The following is a 17645-nucleotide window of genomic DNA, read 5'->3' as shown; positions in this document are numbered from 1 at the left end:
CCCACTGTCCTTTATAACATTAATATTTCCACTGTGCCTAAATTTTCTATCCACTGAAACATCAATAGGCACAGAACTGGGTTATGAGAAGTGCTACATCCTACTGGATGTTGCAATAATCATATAGAATGCTCTTTAAATCACTTTAGTGCCTCTTTTCAGAACTTTTAAAAAAAACATTTCTCTTAAGTCCTGATCCTGCAAATATTTACTACTGGGTGTATGGCTGATTACTATGAGTAGCCTGCTCACTGGGACTATACACAGGAATCAGTGTCATACCAGGTAGTAAGTTTTTGCAGGATCAAGCTGTTCGTCACTATGGACATTTTGTCCAGATTTTGTCCAAATTAGAACTCAATTAACTGTTTGATTCACACCTTGCTAAATGAGATATGTTCTACAGAAGATTGTACTCCATTACATAGAGTAAAGCTGGGCTGAGGTAATTCTTTAGGAGAATTAATATTAACTGTAAAACGTACTTTTGTAGACTACTAATGCACTATAAATATAGTTAGTTTTGCAAAAGCATAGTTTCCTTCCTTCACTGAAGTGTCACTGCAGGCAGTCAAAAAGTCATTCTGGAGTGCCTCTTCAGTGGAAGACTAGGCATGAGAAGATCTGAGAATCTGGAGTAGATAAAAAGAGGAATCAAGTGACCAGAAAGAAAACTCTGTGAAACAGTTTAAGAATATGTGGGCAAGAAGAGTATTTGGGGTTGCATTAACACCTGGCCCTGCTACTGGGGAAATGTATTTCAGGATAGTTAGTAGCAGGGTGAGTCTGCGGAGGATAGGAGGGCCAGAAGCAATGTCCTTAGGTGTGGGGATATGTTTTGAGGTGGACAGCAGAATCAGGATGGACAAGAAGGAAATTGGAAAGGTCAGGTTATGTTTTCATTTGATATTTCGTGACATCAAAGTGTAGTGTCCTGTGGATCCTGGAACTCAAATTATTAAAGTCGCCAGTGGGATACGGGGCCTGGAGATATGACTTTTGGGAAACAAAATGGGGAGGCAAAAAGTGAACAACAGATATGGAAAGGTTTAAAAGATACTGGTGGGGGGAGATAACATTTTAAACAAATATCTGTGGAAACTTGAGGGAAATAAAGACAAGTGAAAGATACTAGTTTGCTACCAGCCAGTCTGGGAGGACTTGCAGGTTAGCCCAGAGAAAGCCCATCTGCTTTTGCCAGTCACCAGAATGTTAGCGGTGACGTAGCCTGTCACCCTGCAAGATATCCAGATTTCAGACAGCAAAAGGTAAGGGCAAGAATCACTTTCTTGCGCACAATTGTGTCTATTTGAATGCTATCTTTTTTGGACACTGATATTAAATTCTTGGTGTTGTCTTTAGCTGCCAGCTATGCTGTGTATATTGTGGTTAAACTATTGATGTATTAATTGCTAGCTATTCTAGAGGCTGCAGTTGCATTTCTCATGTGTTTAGTGCCTTTTGTTGCTGCCTGCTCAGGATACTGTGGGCAGTTCCCACGTCTGGCGCTTATTTTAGTTGCTTGGCTACTATGAAATGTTATCTTAGCATTTCTTGTAGTGTCACAGTGGCTTTCTTGATGGCATCCCACTAAGGAAATATGCAAAAGGGGCCGACAGATGCTATGCCTATATCGTTCTGTTGCTTTTGCTCCAGTTACTGCAATATGATCCTTACTTTACTGTTGTTAACGCAGGTTTCTTGTAAAATATTGGATGGACAGTGTGAGACCAATGCTGCCCATTTGATTAACTTCAGAGGAATTCAGTAGAGGGCAGTATTTGGCCCTATATGTTTGAATGAAAGGGAATTACTATTGGAGGGAGATGGTGGATGATCACTTCACTTTACTATCTTGCATTTTCCTCTTTTAATAGCTACAATTCACATGGAATTTTAAAGTTATTTCACTATTACTAATTTTTCCTGATTTCACCCCCACCCAAAAAAATCTCTATGAACCCTCCGTCCCCAATGTGACTCAAAAACCAAAACACAACTGACCTTTTGACTGGTAAAAAAACAAACTGAAAGCAACCCATTTTGCCTCCTCTCTATACTTTTCCCATTTATTTATTTATTTTCTATTTACAGAGCTGGGTTTCACCAGCATTTATGATTAATTATTTTTATTGTATGCGCAGTGTGAAATCTCTTCTGAAGTCTTAAATAAACTATATTTTTTAAGTAAGTCCGAAAAATGTTTTGTCAGCAAATAAATGAAAACTGACTCTAAGTGCTGCCATTTTTAAACTGTTGTTGCAATCCTTTTCTTTTCATACTTATTATTCCTGCTTTTTGATGGTTGTAGTGCATTAATATTTTACAAGATGAGATGTAGTTTTCTGTTTATATTAGCAGTCCTCTGTCTGTGAGATATGGACCAACCAGAATGCAGGATTTCCTTTCTCATCGATGCATCAGGTTCATAATGTAAGATACTGTAATAAACAGCTACATTGTCACTGTATGGAAGTGTAATGTGTTGCCATGGTGTCATTAGTACTTATATGGGTGTCATGTTGAAATTGCAAAATAATTTGTACTGTCTGCTGACACGTGGGATTATGTATGTGTACATTCATTTATCATGGTGTGTGATTAGTTTTATGTTGATTGTGTGACGGAAGATGAAGATTTTTAGTTCTAGAGTTAAGTTAAAACTTACCTAATGATAGATTTGATGTCTGTTCCAGCACTTTTTGTTTGCTCATTTTTTAAAAAGCAAGAATGTGTAAATTGCTTAGTTTGTGCACCTTGTTTTGTGCATCAGCCTTCCTGTTAATAAGTAGGATCTACATTCCTCATACCTAACTGATGAACTTTGAGATGATGCCATCTTTGCTGTGGCAGTAAGCCATTTCTTGTGAATTATATGTGACCTTGATAATGCCCCAAATTGGTGTAATTTATGTGAAAAACTGTGCTATTCAAGTGATAGTAAAAAGTTATCTGTAACATGCTATTCAGAACTCTCTCTGTCAATAGTTTACGTTTTCCCCATATATGATACTTTTAAAAGGCTCATGAAGGTCCCATACACATGACATGACTGCCATCTTGAATGACCTTTGTGATAGGAGGATATCTCAGCTACCATTCTTTAGAAAGTTTCAGGGTTTCTTCAGGCATACCAAGAAACTTTTCAAATCGTTTAAAAATTTACCTTTGTTTCAAAAAACAAAGATTTGAAAGGTTCTGAAGTGGCCATAGGAAATCTATCTTCTGATAGTGGATATTAAAAAAATTGAACTGGATTTTGGCTGGTCCCACAGAACACTTAAAATTCCTCCAGGGACAAAAAATTTAAAATTTCAGCTAAACGCATTGTATTGTGTGTGCTCTTCTTTATAGTCCTGGTAACTAATGCATGGTGCTGGCACTAAGGCACCTGGCTTTACTGATGGACAGTTACAACAAATAGTCCCAGTTAAAAAACAAAATTCAAAACCCTCTAAAACAGGCCTACTCTAGCTTTTCTGTGTCAATTTTTGTACCTTCCATATTTTAGAAAGAGATTATGAATGGTTTAGAGAGTTTATAAAAAAATGTTTGGGAATTACTTCTGAAATCTCTGTCTCTGCAGTTAGATTCCTTAGTTATCTTGAGTCAAACTGCAGGAGGGAAAAATTAAAACAAGCGTACGTGCAGCAATTCTAAAAATGCCCTAATAGTTATAATCTACTTTTTCAGTGTCACTTAATTAATATCCAATAAATCAGTCCTGTCTAGGGCTAGAAGCAAGAATGGTGTGTTCCACTGGGAAGCTGGAAGTCTCCCCATTCCCAGTGGTATAAAGTACTGTAGGAACATGAGATACCTGACTTAAAAGCTTTGACATTTATGGCTAGAAAATCCATCACTGACAAAGGATTGAATCTTGTCCCACTGGATCTTGGGTTGGGGTAATTTTGTGAGAGAAAATCCATATTTGTAGGGCGGAAGAGAAGGAAACATTTCTCTCTCAGGGTAGTTAGGGAAAACAGACAAACAACAAAGTGGCTGTTGGAAGCTGCTGGGGGGGAGGGTATGGAATGTTAAAATAAGGCCCAAGGAAACAGACTAGTGGGCATGGGATGCTACCACAAGCATGTGATAAATTGCTCTGGTATGTGACAAACTAAAGACATGCAATGAATACATTTATCACATGTCTCCAATTCATGGCAGCTATATCACCTCCACATATATGGTGTGTTGTAATATGAAATATTTAGTTGTTTGGTTATCTCTGGGTCTTACAAATAAAAGTACTGAAATCAAAAGATTTATAAGAACATATGTGCTATTAAAAACTAAATTAAATGTGGTCGGTCCAGTGTCTTAGCTTACAAATGGAGACCATTGTATTATTTTTATAGTGGCTGAAAATGCATTAGGTACTTGTGAATGGGCCTGAATCCCAATATATGGACCATGAGTTAGTATCCAAACTCACCTCTCAGGTTTTGCATTATTCGTAACTCAAACGTTTAAGCCTAAGCTTACTCCTCAGGCCCTACAGTTTCCATTTAGGATCTCCTCTTTCCCAAAGAGCTGCTTCCTCTCCTTTATAGCCTGGATGGAATTAACAGGACTCCCCTGCCAACATGACTCAGCTATAATTGTCCTAAATTTCAGTTCAGAATTTTAGTGACTCACAGAAAAGCCCTTTATTACTACACAGGGGCTTAGAGTCTGCCCTGTTACCCCACAAAATAAATAGAAAGACACGGTCCCTGTCCTGAAGAGTTTACAATCTAACTTTAGACATGATGGGACAAGTGAAGGTGAAAAGCAGGAGGGAGACGATGGAGTAAAGATAGACAAAGGCTACTGCTCTGTTTATATAGGCGCACATATTTGTTCCAGTCTAAGTATTTTCAAATAGTAACTGTTATTATTGACTTAGGAGAAATAGTGGGTATTGGCAATAGCGTTGTCTAAAATTATAAGGAGCTTGGTAGGAGGCAATCAAAAATAAATGAGATGAAAACATAGCTTCAGCTGAATATTAAAGAACACATGATATAGTTACAAAAGAGCATTACAGGGCTCTGTGGGTAACATGCCTTCTTTTTTCATCAATCAAAAATAATCCACACTTACAATGTTTAATTTTTTGCCGCATTTCTTAGTAGTTGCTATCTCTACAAGAAGATGCTGATTGGAATACACAAAAGGTTTTCAACTCCAATGGTCTGTCAGTAACAGCAGGTTGCTGTAGCTCTCTCAGCTGTATTATGTATTTAGATCCACCATTCTAGTCCCAAGCACTTTTAGGGTAATTTTATCAATTATTTTTTATCTAAATTGAAAGGGAATAGGGTCTTTATTTCGATAATTGTACTTATTAATAGAGTGATTAATACAAAGGAATGGTATCTGCACAGTCCCCCTGCAAGTGTGTCATACTTGATCTTTATTGTTTCAGCTAAAGATTATTTCTTATTTCCTCGAGATTGTCGCTTCTTAGCTCCTTTATACATTAGACCTGTCTGTTAGCAATCTTCACTGTTTCTCCTGCCACTGCTGTCCATTTACAGACTGAAATATTGGTTCCTGACAAAAATTAAGGTTTTTTTAATACTTTTACTTTTAATATCTTTTGTGCAAAAATAGTCCAAAGTGTAAATTAACTTACTTATTTTACTCCTCATTTAATCTCTTACTGCTGTCTGTCTTCTGTGTATGGGAGTAAATCCTCTTAGGATCAGTGCAGCATGGGGGTCTAGAGACATGACCCAGTGTCATCTCTACTATGGGACTCCTGTTCCTACCTTGTTAAAATCCTTTGAATAGCCAGGGTTCAAGAAGCAAGGATCAAAGGCTTTACCTTTATGGCTTCTTTACTCCATCCATCCTTTTATCAGGCCTGGTCCATGGCAATGTCTTCTTGCTAAATGCATGAGGCATGCCCCCCTGCTGAACAGTTTCCTCCTATAAATTGTCCAGCAGATCTTTAGTTCATTAAAAGCCACTATTGGCGAAAAAAAAAGTCTTAAAACAAGAGGATTTCAAGTGTTCTGACATCTACGGGCCCTTGAACAATTGACTATTAGGGATGACATAAACTCTCCTGAAGGATTCAATCCTGCTCTCCTTGTAGCTGGTAGCAAATCCCCATTGAATTCAGAGAGAAAAAAATCAGGCTCCAAATCCCTGCCCTTTCTTTTTAATCATATTGAATCAGCATTTCTGTAAAAGACGGTGAATATTCTCTGAACATATTGCAATATGCCATAACTGGAACAGTGGCAACACTGCTTTCCTTCCAAAATGTGAATGTGGCCGCTATGCAGTCTATACCACTAACTTCTGCAGAAGGACATTCCATATATCTGACTAGGTATAAGGTCCCTATTTTTGGAGTATCTAAGCAACATTAAATAGGCAGATTGTGAATTACTGTACTGTACCATCTGTGGATGGGAGGAATAATCATGGCGTTAAGTGGCTTCTACTTGTTTTATGATGTGTACACTTGCTTTAAGTTATCACATTGGCAGGGTAATATTCATGTTTCCAGATTTACCTCTTGCTTTTCATTGCAAAGTTGTGCAAGTTTCTGTCCTTTCACTACTGTGTGACACATGAAAATGGATGTACCGTCCTTGTTTTGTTTACTCTGTCCTGGTTTAATTGATAAAGTGATGGGTTGCTAGACGTTTAAATTGCTCTTTGATTAGAATATTTCCATATGTTTTTACATCAATTAAGTGTTTCGATAAACTTTTAAAAAGGGAATCTTAACCCAATTCCATTTTTCTATTAATAGCTTAAATTACATGCTAATTAACTGCCAACAATTTGTTGCCAATTCCAACCCAAACCAAAAAAAAGTATTGCAAAGATGTGGATGTAGTGGTAGAGAAAACGGTAGAACAAATCAAAGTAAAAAATAATCACATAGGAGAGGAAAATGGAGAGAGAGAGAGAGAGAGAGAGAGATCTGTAGCAGAAAAAGAGAGAATTTCTGAAGGTCGATCGTAGCCCCAGAATTATACATGATGGGGAACATCTAAGTCTGAATCATCAAGTTTGTGATGGCCTTTTGGACTGGACCTCTACAACCTTTTCCTCTGGGAGCAAACAATGACCCTGATGAAATAACTTAGGAGAAAACTACAATCTCACTGATTATCCTGGAGTGGGTTGGGGACTTATCTGGCCCTGAGAAAAATGTCAGAAGAGGGTAACAGAAGGAGACAGAAAGGTAGTCATTAATACAAATGTTAAGCCTGAATGTGAAAAGGAAATAGTGTTAAATATACAGGCAGACATCAATAAAAGGTGATCAAAGTAAATGTGTAGGTAGAGAGATTAAAGAGGAAAGAATAATATAGACTATAATGATTTAAAAATGAGTAAAAGAAAAACATAGCTCCTAGCTCAGGAGACTAAAATTTGGGGATAATAGGGAAAAACTAAAAATGATATAAAACAGTAAGAATTATTCACAGCAAAGATCATTGATACACACAAAACATTTACAGTAAATTAAGCAAAGATCTGCTTATAATTATTTTTTGTTAACCTGAAAAATAATCATATTATGAATTTGCCTCATTCCATAGTGAATTGTTGATGTCTGTTGGTGGCAACAAATTGTCCTTGATTAGCTGTCCTGGCACAAAATTTTACTCTTCAGAATCGTTTTTTGCTTTCTAATATGTGAAATTGTCCCTAATTACAACAGCATATTTAGCTTTTTAGCCTTATATGTTTGTAGACAATAAGTATGTAAATCATATCAAGCTCTGAATTATTTGGATTGTTTGGGAAAATATACATATTATATTATCAATTAATGACATAAATTGGGGTAATAGGAAATTTGTTAGCTGTGTAGAAAAGTCTGCAAAACACAAAGCAGAATTATTTTTCTATGAATGGGAGGGATTTTTCTGTATCTTATGACTTTTCAAGAGCTCTCATTTTTATACATATCTTTCAAACTTAATCATGTTTTTGAAAGAATTCAAGTGTTTAATTATTTTATTTGAAAAGTAAACAAATTAAGTTCAAGCATCACTGAACTGTACAGCAGGTGACTCTTGGATTATAAACTAAACCATGAAAAGTACTATACAAGTTGTGTTCATATATTATATTATTTACATAACATAGGGATAGTAAGTGCACAATAAATGTAAATTAGATACAGCAATAGAGAGCTTACTTTATAGCAGATTTGCCTGCAACCTATGTTACTTTTAGAATAAATATGATTTTCAGACAGGAGACTGGGGAGAACCTTCAATTACTTTACGACCGCCTAACGAAGCGACAGCATCAACTCCAGTACAGTACTGGCAACATCACCCAGAGAAACTCATCTTCCAGTCATGTGATTATAAAGCATTTGTAAGTATTAGTAAAATCAGTGCTTTGGTTTCTCATAGATTGCATATATATGTGTTTCTGATCATGTTAAATGCTGACAGTGTTGAGTTTTTTTAATTTATAATATTTTCCAGTAACAGGAAGTCATTCTATATTTTTAATGGACCAAGGTATTTCCTCTGAAACAATTCCATAGTTAATAAATAAGAAGCAAACATCAGAAATATTTTTGTTTTGATTCTCTGATGTATTACAGCCCATGCATCCATTGCAACTGAGAAATGATGCCATCAGAAAAAGGCTCAAGGGCTATCCAAGTGACAATGAAAGCAAATGGTACACTTTCTGTGGCCATGCCACATTCCCCAATCTTATAACACACACTTTTATACACACAGCACACAAGTTCAAATTTTCAAATAGTAATGTATCTATTACAAAGATGTTACAAATGCAGGTAAAATTTCAAGGGCTCATGGCCCCATATCCTACATGTATCAGACAAAAAAATGAAATCCATTTCACTTTTCAGCTTTTTTTCATATTTTTCCTTACAAAGTTTACTAATTGACAGCTATTTGTGTTTAATGAAACTTTTCCTCTCAAAGCTCATCTTACCTTGCTCTTTGATCTAGCAGTCAAGTCAATCAGATATAACCATTGCCCATTATTTCCATGACACTAGATGAAAATGTGCATAAACCAAGGATCATGAGTTTTGCCCCTGCAGTATCAGTCAGAAGATAGGATATTAAAACACATAGGGCACCAACATTATTTTATGCACAGGCTCTCATTTGGGGTGGAGCAAAGGTGCAATGCCTCAGCTGTAGCTCCAGGAGGCTCTGTGACAAAATCTTCAAGGAGCCCAAGCTGTTGTCACTCTCTAAGAGGATGCAGCATTCCTTCTCCTTCACACCTGGCCACCTGTGCTTTGTCCTCTGCCTTCTTTTGGGCGGGAGCTCTTCATCCCCTTTGCTGTGAGCACAAGCAGTAGAAGGAAGTTGGATTTTCATCCTTATGAAAAGAATCTGGCCACTTCTGCTCTTCAGCTGGTGTGAGGAGTCTTCTCAGTAGCTGTTAGCCCCACAGGGTTGCTAGTGGGGAGAGTTGAGCATGTCTAATAGCACTTCAGGGGCTGGGACTGGCTTTCCCTTCTTTCCCTTGCCCTCCTTCTGCCACGGGCTCAAAATTGATGAGAAAAGAGACATTTTTTCCATGCCTGTCTGCCCATGTGAAAGTTTTGGAGGAAATGTCAAGTGGCTGTGCCTGTGTCTTGCTATCAGAGCAGCACAAGAACCACGTTGTGCTCTGCCCCTGCACAGGAGCAAAAGAGAAGGGGCAGCTCCTGTGTGCCCTCTCCCTGGGCCTGTACAGACAGGGAGGCCAATCTTGCCCAAACTGTAGATAAACAATGGGTGGGTCTACACCAGTGCAGCTGTAGCGCTTCAATATAGACGCTACTACACAGATGGGAAAGTGTCTCCTGCCGACATAGTTAATCCACCTCTGTGAGAAGCGATAGCTATGTCAACTGGAGAAGCCCGCCCATCGACATAGCTCTGTCTACACAGGGGGTTAGGTCAGGATAACTGCGTTGCTCAGGGGTGTGGATTTTTCCAATACTGATGTAAGTTTATGGTGTTGAGCTGGCCTATAACAGCAAAGGGAGCACAGAAAGACATTAGCTGAGGGCTGGTCTACATTGAAAACTTACATCGGGGTGTGAGAAATCCATGCCTCTGAGAGACATAGCTATACCAGCCTAACCCCCAGTATAGTCAACGCTAGGTCGATGGAAGAATTCTTCTGTCAACCTAGCTACTGCCTCTCGGAGAGGTGGATTAAATACCGTGATGGGATAACTCCTTTCATTGCTGTAGCAAGTGTCTACACTGAAGCAGTACAACACAACTGTACCAGTTTCAGTGTAAGCAAACCCTAAGACTATTTGCTTTAGTTTAAATGTTCTTAGATCAAAGCTTGTTCCAATATGAATGTTTTTCCCTAAGGGCCCAATCTTGCTTCCACTGAAGTCAATAACAAAACCCCCATTCACTTCACTGGAGCAGAATCAGGCCCCAGCTGGGACTTGATCCAAGACTTAGATAGAATCACATATGTTTAGCTTAAATGCTTCAATTTCAATTTATTTTATAATCTACAATACTTAACTGAATAAAACAAGGCTACCCTATATTTATGCAGTTGCATTGGGCTTGCTTACCTTTCTATCTTAGTTGTAATGCACCAGGTAATGGTCCTCAGTACTGTACTGTGCTCCACTACTATCTATCCTGAAATGTGTGTACGTTTTTGCCTTTTTCCGGTTGGTATATCTGTGGCACACAGGTGTGAACTAAAGTCTTTAAAGAGACTCTCTGACTGTAGGCCTAGAAACAGTATATTTTAACTATCTGTGCATATCTATTGGCTCACATCAGCTGCACATAGCTTAGCTTTACTGTCTTCTGAAACCCTATAATTATATACAGTGATGTGATTTTTGCAGATGGCTGCTTTAAAAGAAGTGGTAAATGCTTCATTTTGCAATCAGATGCAATTTTTTAAGATGGCACTCTGTAGTGCTTTCTGTTTAATTTGAGGGACTACTTGCTGGTACCACTTATAAGTTCTCCCTCTGCATTCATTTGTTAGTAAATGTTCCTGTTTCATACAGAATATATAGTAACAACCTCCATTTGAAATTCCTGAATATCAAAAGTATATAGTAAAAAAATCCAAATCATGTAATATTTTGGCTACCTACTACTATTCTGGTTTCCTCAGCTTTTTAGCAGTCTTTTGTAGATTTATCTTTGCTCTGGATTTTAACTACAGAAAATTGAATGTGTTCTTATTTTAGTATTTAGGTTCTATGCTAGTAAAAGAGCTTAGAGGCACAGAATCAACACAGGATGCCTGTGCAAAGATGAGGGTAAGTCAATACATGTATATTTTCATGTCTAATAATTGAAATAGTAGATACTGTTGAGTGAACTAAAGTTACCACTTTATATTGTCATCCATCTATTTTTCACCATCCTTGATATTACTTTGGTATTCAACAGAAAGTCCATTCTGCCCTTGATCTTTATTTTAAGTAATAGATGTTTTATGTAAATTTCAATTATCACACTAAGGCTAAAAGATTTGTATGTATATATTTGCTTTATGTGCCATGTTTGCTATTAATTCTTTGAAAATATTTCAAAGTATTTTTCATACATTTGAGCATGCACGTTAGTGAGAATAAATCTTCTTGATTTCATTAATATTATGGCTCGTGCACAGTAATATAAATATAATTTACTAAATGGAAATATATATACTAGTGAATAATTTATTAACATGTTACAAAGTCATTATTTCCTAATATAGAGCACAGCCCTGCAATCACTTAAACATTTGAGTAACTTTACTTTCATTAACATTCCCTTTCTGTTAATGAAACTACTCACATATTTAACATTTTTGCACGATCAGGCCTATGGAGATAAATTCTTTTCTACCCTTTTACAGGAAAAAATGGCAGATATTTGCAAACTATTAAGAACAAGTTTTTGTGTTGACCTTGTGCCTCATTCTAGCTGCTTAGAGAAATTATTAGAAAGCCGGATTTAGATCCGACAGGCATAATACTATTAGAAACACAAAATATAGACAGCCTAGCTATACAATATCTATCCAATAGTAACATAGTTTATTATGTGCACATTACAATCAACTGTGTTCTCATACACATGGTAGTCTGAAGTGGTCAAGAAAAATGAAGAATATAATTATAGAGTAATCTATTGCAGATGAAAAACTACGTGCCTGGATGAGTATAATCCATTCATTGGTTTATGGATCTTAGAGGCGTCGTGCATGATGCCTCTTCAGTGCAAGATTTAGCATTGTTATCTGCTGTGGAGCTAGAAAATGTGTAAAACTCATGCAGTCAGACAACCATTTCCTTATTGGTCACATATCTACAGTACACAGGCTTTCACACAAGTTAGTCTTCCTAAGGGCTGACAGTAATTTATGCTTTATAAATGCCTGAAGATCTGTGTTTTTTCAGCTGACTGCATACTAATAATTCTTACTCACATTGGAAACTCCCCCTGTTGGTGGAAATTCACTCTTTTTTGAAGGACCCACAATCACAAATGTGTGATTTTGGGGGCTGGAGAAAGGGAGAGTGTACTATCTATAATTTAGGTTTTAAGCCCCTCAAACTCAGTATTAACTTTGTTTTTCAGAAATATGCATCTACAGATCTGAAGGCAGAATTTGGCACCTCAGTAATATGTGACATCCTCAATAAATTTATTATATTTGACAACTCAGAACAACATCAAAATCATTATAAATATGCTATGGTCAATTTATAAGTGCTTAAAATGTGCCATCACTTTGATTCAGATTTAAATTACATTCCTTGAAGATGAATCTTATGAAAATCAGTTGAATAGGAATTTTAGATTTTCCCTGATAGTAACATAGTTTTATTGGTAAGCTATATCGAACATAATACAATTAAATACTATTCTGTTGCTTTTTAAAATTCAAATCTTTTTAAAACGTTTTGTTTAGACAAAATTCTGCAGATGGGCTTATTTTTCATGGCAATGAAAATAGAATCTTTCTTGTTTAGAATTTCACCTACTTGTGCTTCTTATTTTTTGGGCTTTCTCCTATTCCTATTGAAGTCAATGACAAAAAAAAATCATTGATCTAAAAATCTTTTAACGAAGGAAATGGTATCTGGCATTCAAAAATTTCTCCCTCTGTGTGTAGCAAGGTGGTTCCCAAACTGTGGGCCAGTCCCCACAGGGGGCGGGGAGGGAGCACCACCCAGCCTCATTCCACCCCCAGCCACAGCCCCGGCTCCACACCCAGCTGCGGCCCCAGCTGCCAGCCCCCACCACAGCATGGCCACAGCTCTGGCCCAGCCTCGACCCCCAGCCACAGCTCCGCTCCCGACCTCAGACCCACACTGAGCTGCGGCCCCAGCCTTGGCCCCCTTGGCCCTGTCTATGCTCCTCCAGGAGCTGCTACCCCGCTCCTGGCCCCAGATCATGGTGGGTTGCACGGACAAGGGTTAGGGAAGGTATGACTGTGAAAAGTTTGGGGACCATTGGTGTAGCCTAACTATTGGCATCTGTGATTTAGGGGGATCAAATAGTCCTAAGCCATCCTGGGTCCTAACCCTGTTACATTACTTATGTTAATTACTGTATTTTATGCACCATTAGGTTTATTTATTCTTCTATTATTAGGTCGAATTTAGCCGCATTAGATTGATTTAAAAATGATTGCGTCCACGCAACCATCCCCATTCCGTCAACCTAAAGGGCTCTTAAAATTGACTTCTGTACTCCTCCCCGGTGAGGAGAGTAGCTCTAAAATCGACTTTGCTGAGTTGAATTTGGGGTAGTGCAGATGCAAATCGACAGTATTGGCCTCTGGGAGCTATCCCAGAGTGCTCCATTGTGACTGCTTTGGACAGCTTGCTTCTGGGAGCTTATCGCTGCTCTTGCATTCATCCAGAACTATGGACATTTGGCAAGAACTACACCCATGAGATGGATTACTTTTTTCTCCCATCCACATAATTTGATTGGACTGGATTTATTTTTTATGTCTGCATGTTCAATTTCCGATGACTTCTCTTACAACATCTCTCCCCCCTTCTGCAGACCACAGCATACTCTCCTTATCTTCTTTCCACACCTGCTATAAGGTGACCTTTGGTATTTCGAGATTAAATTTTTCTGTCCTGGCCCAAGATGCTTTTATTAATTATATTGAGAGATACATCCAAGAATGTAAGGACTTTCATCCCTCTCAGCATGAACTGGGAGATAGTAAAAGCTGTTTTTTTAGATTTATTGCCTTTGCTTCAAATCTCTGTAGGAACAGGAAGACAGAATACAATGCCTTTGCTTTTGAAAAAGAAGTCTCCTATCTAGAGCTGGGCAGAGTCCTGGTTCTACTCTAGGCTCACACTGGTGTCCACATATCTGAATTCCTTGAATATTGACTATGCCAAGAGGGCACTATGTTATACTTACTACAGTTCTGTGAGCACATAAGTAAGGGCGCTACTTCACTGCCAGTAATTAAAAAACCCTAAAGTTGCACAGCCAAATCATTCAGATTCTAAACAATCAGATCTATAGGGGCATTTGAGGATTTATATGAGAGGATATATTCTTTGGATCCCAGGACCTCTCTAGACAATAGGAAGACTTTTCTGGGTGTGGGGATATGAGGAATCAAGGTTCTAGGGTCCTGATTCAGCAAAGTGTGTGCTTAAATGCTTTGCTGAATTGGGATTTAAATACTAGAGTTGGAAGTGTTACACAGCTCAGTCCTTCCATCGTCAGTGATAAGGATAAGCAGAAGGTGGTCTTTCTCAGCGGATGTACCTTATATGAAATGGAGAAATGGAACAGACAGGGGCAGTCTTTCAAGGCCCAAATCTTTCCTCCTCGCCATGAAAAGAGGAGAATTTGGATGGAGATTGTGGCCTCTTGGGCTCAGTCATTCCTTCCCCCCAAAACAAAAGTGAGATAAAGAGATCATTTCCTCTATCCTACATGTGCCAGCCATTGGAGTTGGCAGGGCATGCGGAGAGGGGGGAGGAGAAGGCTGCATGCTTAAAAAGTCTTAGCAAAGTATTTCCTAAGTACCCCTGCCACTCTCCCCTCCTCCCCCATTCCCACATGGGATTTAAGTAATGTCATTGCCTAAAATGTGGGTTCTGTAATTTCATCTGCTACAGCATGAAACTCACATATTAGAGCTATGTTTGCATCTCAGAGGGCTAAGATAAACAAAATTGATTAAAAAAATCATACTTGACAACTTGAGGCAAAAGGGCAGCATTTGTCAGATGTCTATAAAAAGTATTTAGCTCCGGGTGATTAAACTGCCTTGTGCAAAATATGTGTTTTATTCGGGCTCAAACAAAAACTATGAATATGAAGAATGAGCGGGAAAATTGTTAGCAGCACAAGTCAATGTTCGTCAAGCACAATGAATAATACCTATCATTATCACATCAGATGGCAGATTTGTACGTAGTTTGTCAGGTATTAACTAGAGAGTTTTTGTATTCTTTATTTTTTAAAAAACTTTATGAATCAGAAATAAATGGTGACTGTAGCTTACTCATATTTTTAGAGAGGTTTGATATGGCTTTTATTGCTGAAGATGAGCCAGAGTCTCTAGAAAAGCTTGTAAGGTAGGAGGAAACGTTGACAGCTGTACACTTGTTGAGCCCTGGGAAGATTCTGGGTGATGCTGTTCAGAATTTTGCAAGATCTACAATGCTTAGCCGACCCCAGTCTTGTTGGGAATATTTAAGGAAGCTGACAATAATAGACTTTTCTTGATATATCTGAATAAAGTAGTAATGTCATTAATACCGAAACAAGGTAGAGACCTACAGCCATGTGCAGAGTACTATCCAATGTAATTCATTAATGTTGTGTTTAAAGTATTGCAAGAGTGCCTATGGGCTTAATGGAGGATCTGGCACCAAGATTAGGACATAATTTCGGAAGTGGTTTATAAAAGAATTAATTCTGAATACGAACTAATGACGTCTCTTCTAGCTAATGTGGCACATGAAAGATTCAGACTACACTGTCATCATGATGCTGGATGTGGAGAAGGCATTTGACAGGGTGGAGAGGAGTTTGTTTGCTAATCTCAAAAAGCATAATTTTTGGTTAATAGTATGCATTTATTTTAGCTAAATCCAACAGCTTCTATTCTGTGTACTAATGTTGATCCCGATTGTCAAATTGGATCCACATAGGCTCAAGGAATCCGCCTGTGAGTCTGATGGCAAGATTGGGGCATAGTTTCTCACCATTTGAGATATCAATAGATCAGTGGTTCCCAACCTGGGGTTCGCAAAATGTTACAGGGGGTTCTCGGGGAAAAATTCCCTAATGGCGGACAGAGCTGTCCTTAGGGAGCATGGGACCAGCAGCCCGGAGCCCCAGGACTTCTAAGAGCTAAGCAGATCAAAGTAAGCACATTTATCACACTGAAGAGATTGAAACTTCAAGACTCCTTATAAGAAATAGAAAGGGAGGTGGATATTTTTTGCTGTTTTTAAAATTAAATAGGCAGCTAGTATTGTTTTTAAAAGTATTATGAAGAACAAGTTTAAGCTTTGTTGTAACGTGTGTTGTTTGCTTGAACTGCTCAAGACCTGAATGCTTGTATAAGAGGAACTCTTTTTATTGGCTTCTTACATACCTTCATGCTGTTTCACATCTGATACTTCTTGATGAAACATAGGAGCCTTGTCTTATAACAGGCTTATTCAAAGTGATACAAGCTACGAAAGTGAGATCTTGGAACAGTGTTGCTGTTTTCATAATGTAATAAAAATACTGTAATGATAAATAATAATTAATAGTGTGTACTAAGCATGTCATAAAAACAAATTTTATATTTCCAAGATCACTGCTTTTATAATTTATACTCAGGTAAAGGAGAAAATCCCTGGAAATATTCATTTTTAGGAGGGGGTTCGCGAGACTTGACATTTTGGTGAAAGGGGTTCACAGGTTGTTAAAGTTTGGGAACCACTGCAATAGATGTAAAGCAGGGATGCTTCCAGTATCATCTTTTGTTTATTATGGCTTTGGACTTTTTTCTTATCCAAAGAGATTACATTAGTATTATATCCAATAAGAATATAGGTGATATTGTAAAAACTCATGGAACCAGAGAAGCTGGCTAATTGGATAGAATGTATGAAGTACTTTCAAAATTGCCTGGCTACAATACTAATTGAACAAAAAGTGAATGTTTGTTACTATTTTCTCTCTCACGCAAACAACATTGTCCAGGTGGACCACTCAGAAAGTCAGTAAGGATATGTAATCCCCAGAATAATTGTAAGTAAGGCACTTGTGGGTAAAATAAGGGATAGTGTGATTCCTGTACTGAAACACTAAGCTTTGGGGGGGAGGGAGGTGGAACAAATTGCCACTAACAATGTAGAGTCACGTTCAGACTTTTTCAGAAAATGGTATTGACTCTACAGTTTAATTACATATTTGGTAATCTCCACCTATATCTTCAGATAGCTATTGAAAGCAAATACAGGCCATAATTAGCAGATTCGTTTGGGAAAACGGAAAACCTGGATTAAACTTTAAGATTTTACAAAGTCATAAACTTGTACTCCCAATGTATGTATGTATTATATTGCTAATGGCTTGGTATAATTGAGTAATCTCTTTAAATAAATATGCATCCGAAGAAGTGGGCTGTAGTCCACGAAAGCTTATGCTCTAATAAAT

General features: G+C 37.8%; 1 protein-coding gene across 1 annotated transcript in view; it reads left to right on the top strand.

Moving 5' to 3' along the window:
* Positions 1-17645, top strand: part of ANKS1B (ankyrin repeat and sterile alpha motif domain containing 1B) — a 757754-nt gene that overhangs the window by 702099 nt on the left and 38010 nt on the right. Inside the window, exons 20-22 of the mRNA XM_034778452.1 lie at positions 2359-2433; positions 8218-8346; positions 11192-11263. Of these exons, the coding sequence (XP_034634343.1) occupies positions 2359-2433; positions 8218-8346; positions 11192-11263 (276 nt within the window). The remainder of the gene's footprint in view (positions 1-2358; positions 2434-8217; positions 8347-11191; positions 11264-17645) is intronic.

Source organism: Trachemys scripta, chromosome 1 (assembly GCF_013100865.1).
Source record: "Trachemys scripta elegans isolate TJP31775 chromosome 1, CAS_Tse_1.0, whole genome shotgun sequence".
Classification (NCBI taxonomy): Eukaryota; Metazoa; Chordata; order Testudines; family Emydidae; genus Trachemys; species Trachemys scripta.
This window is presented reverse-complemented; position numbering and strand designations above follow the sequence as displayed.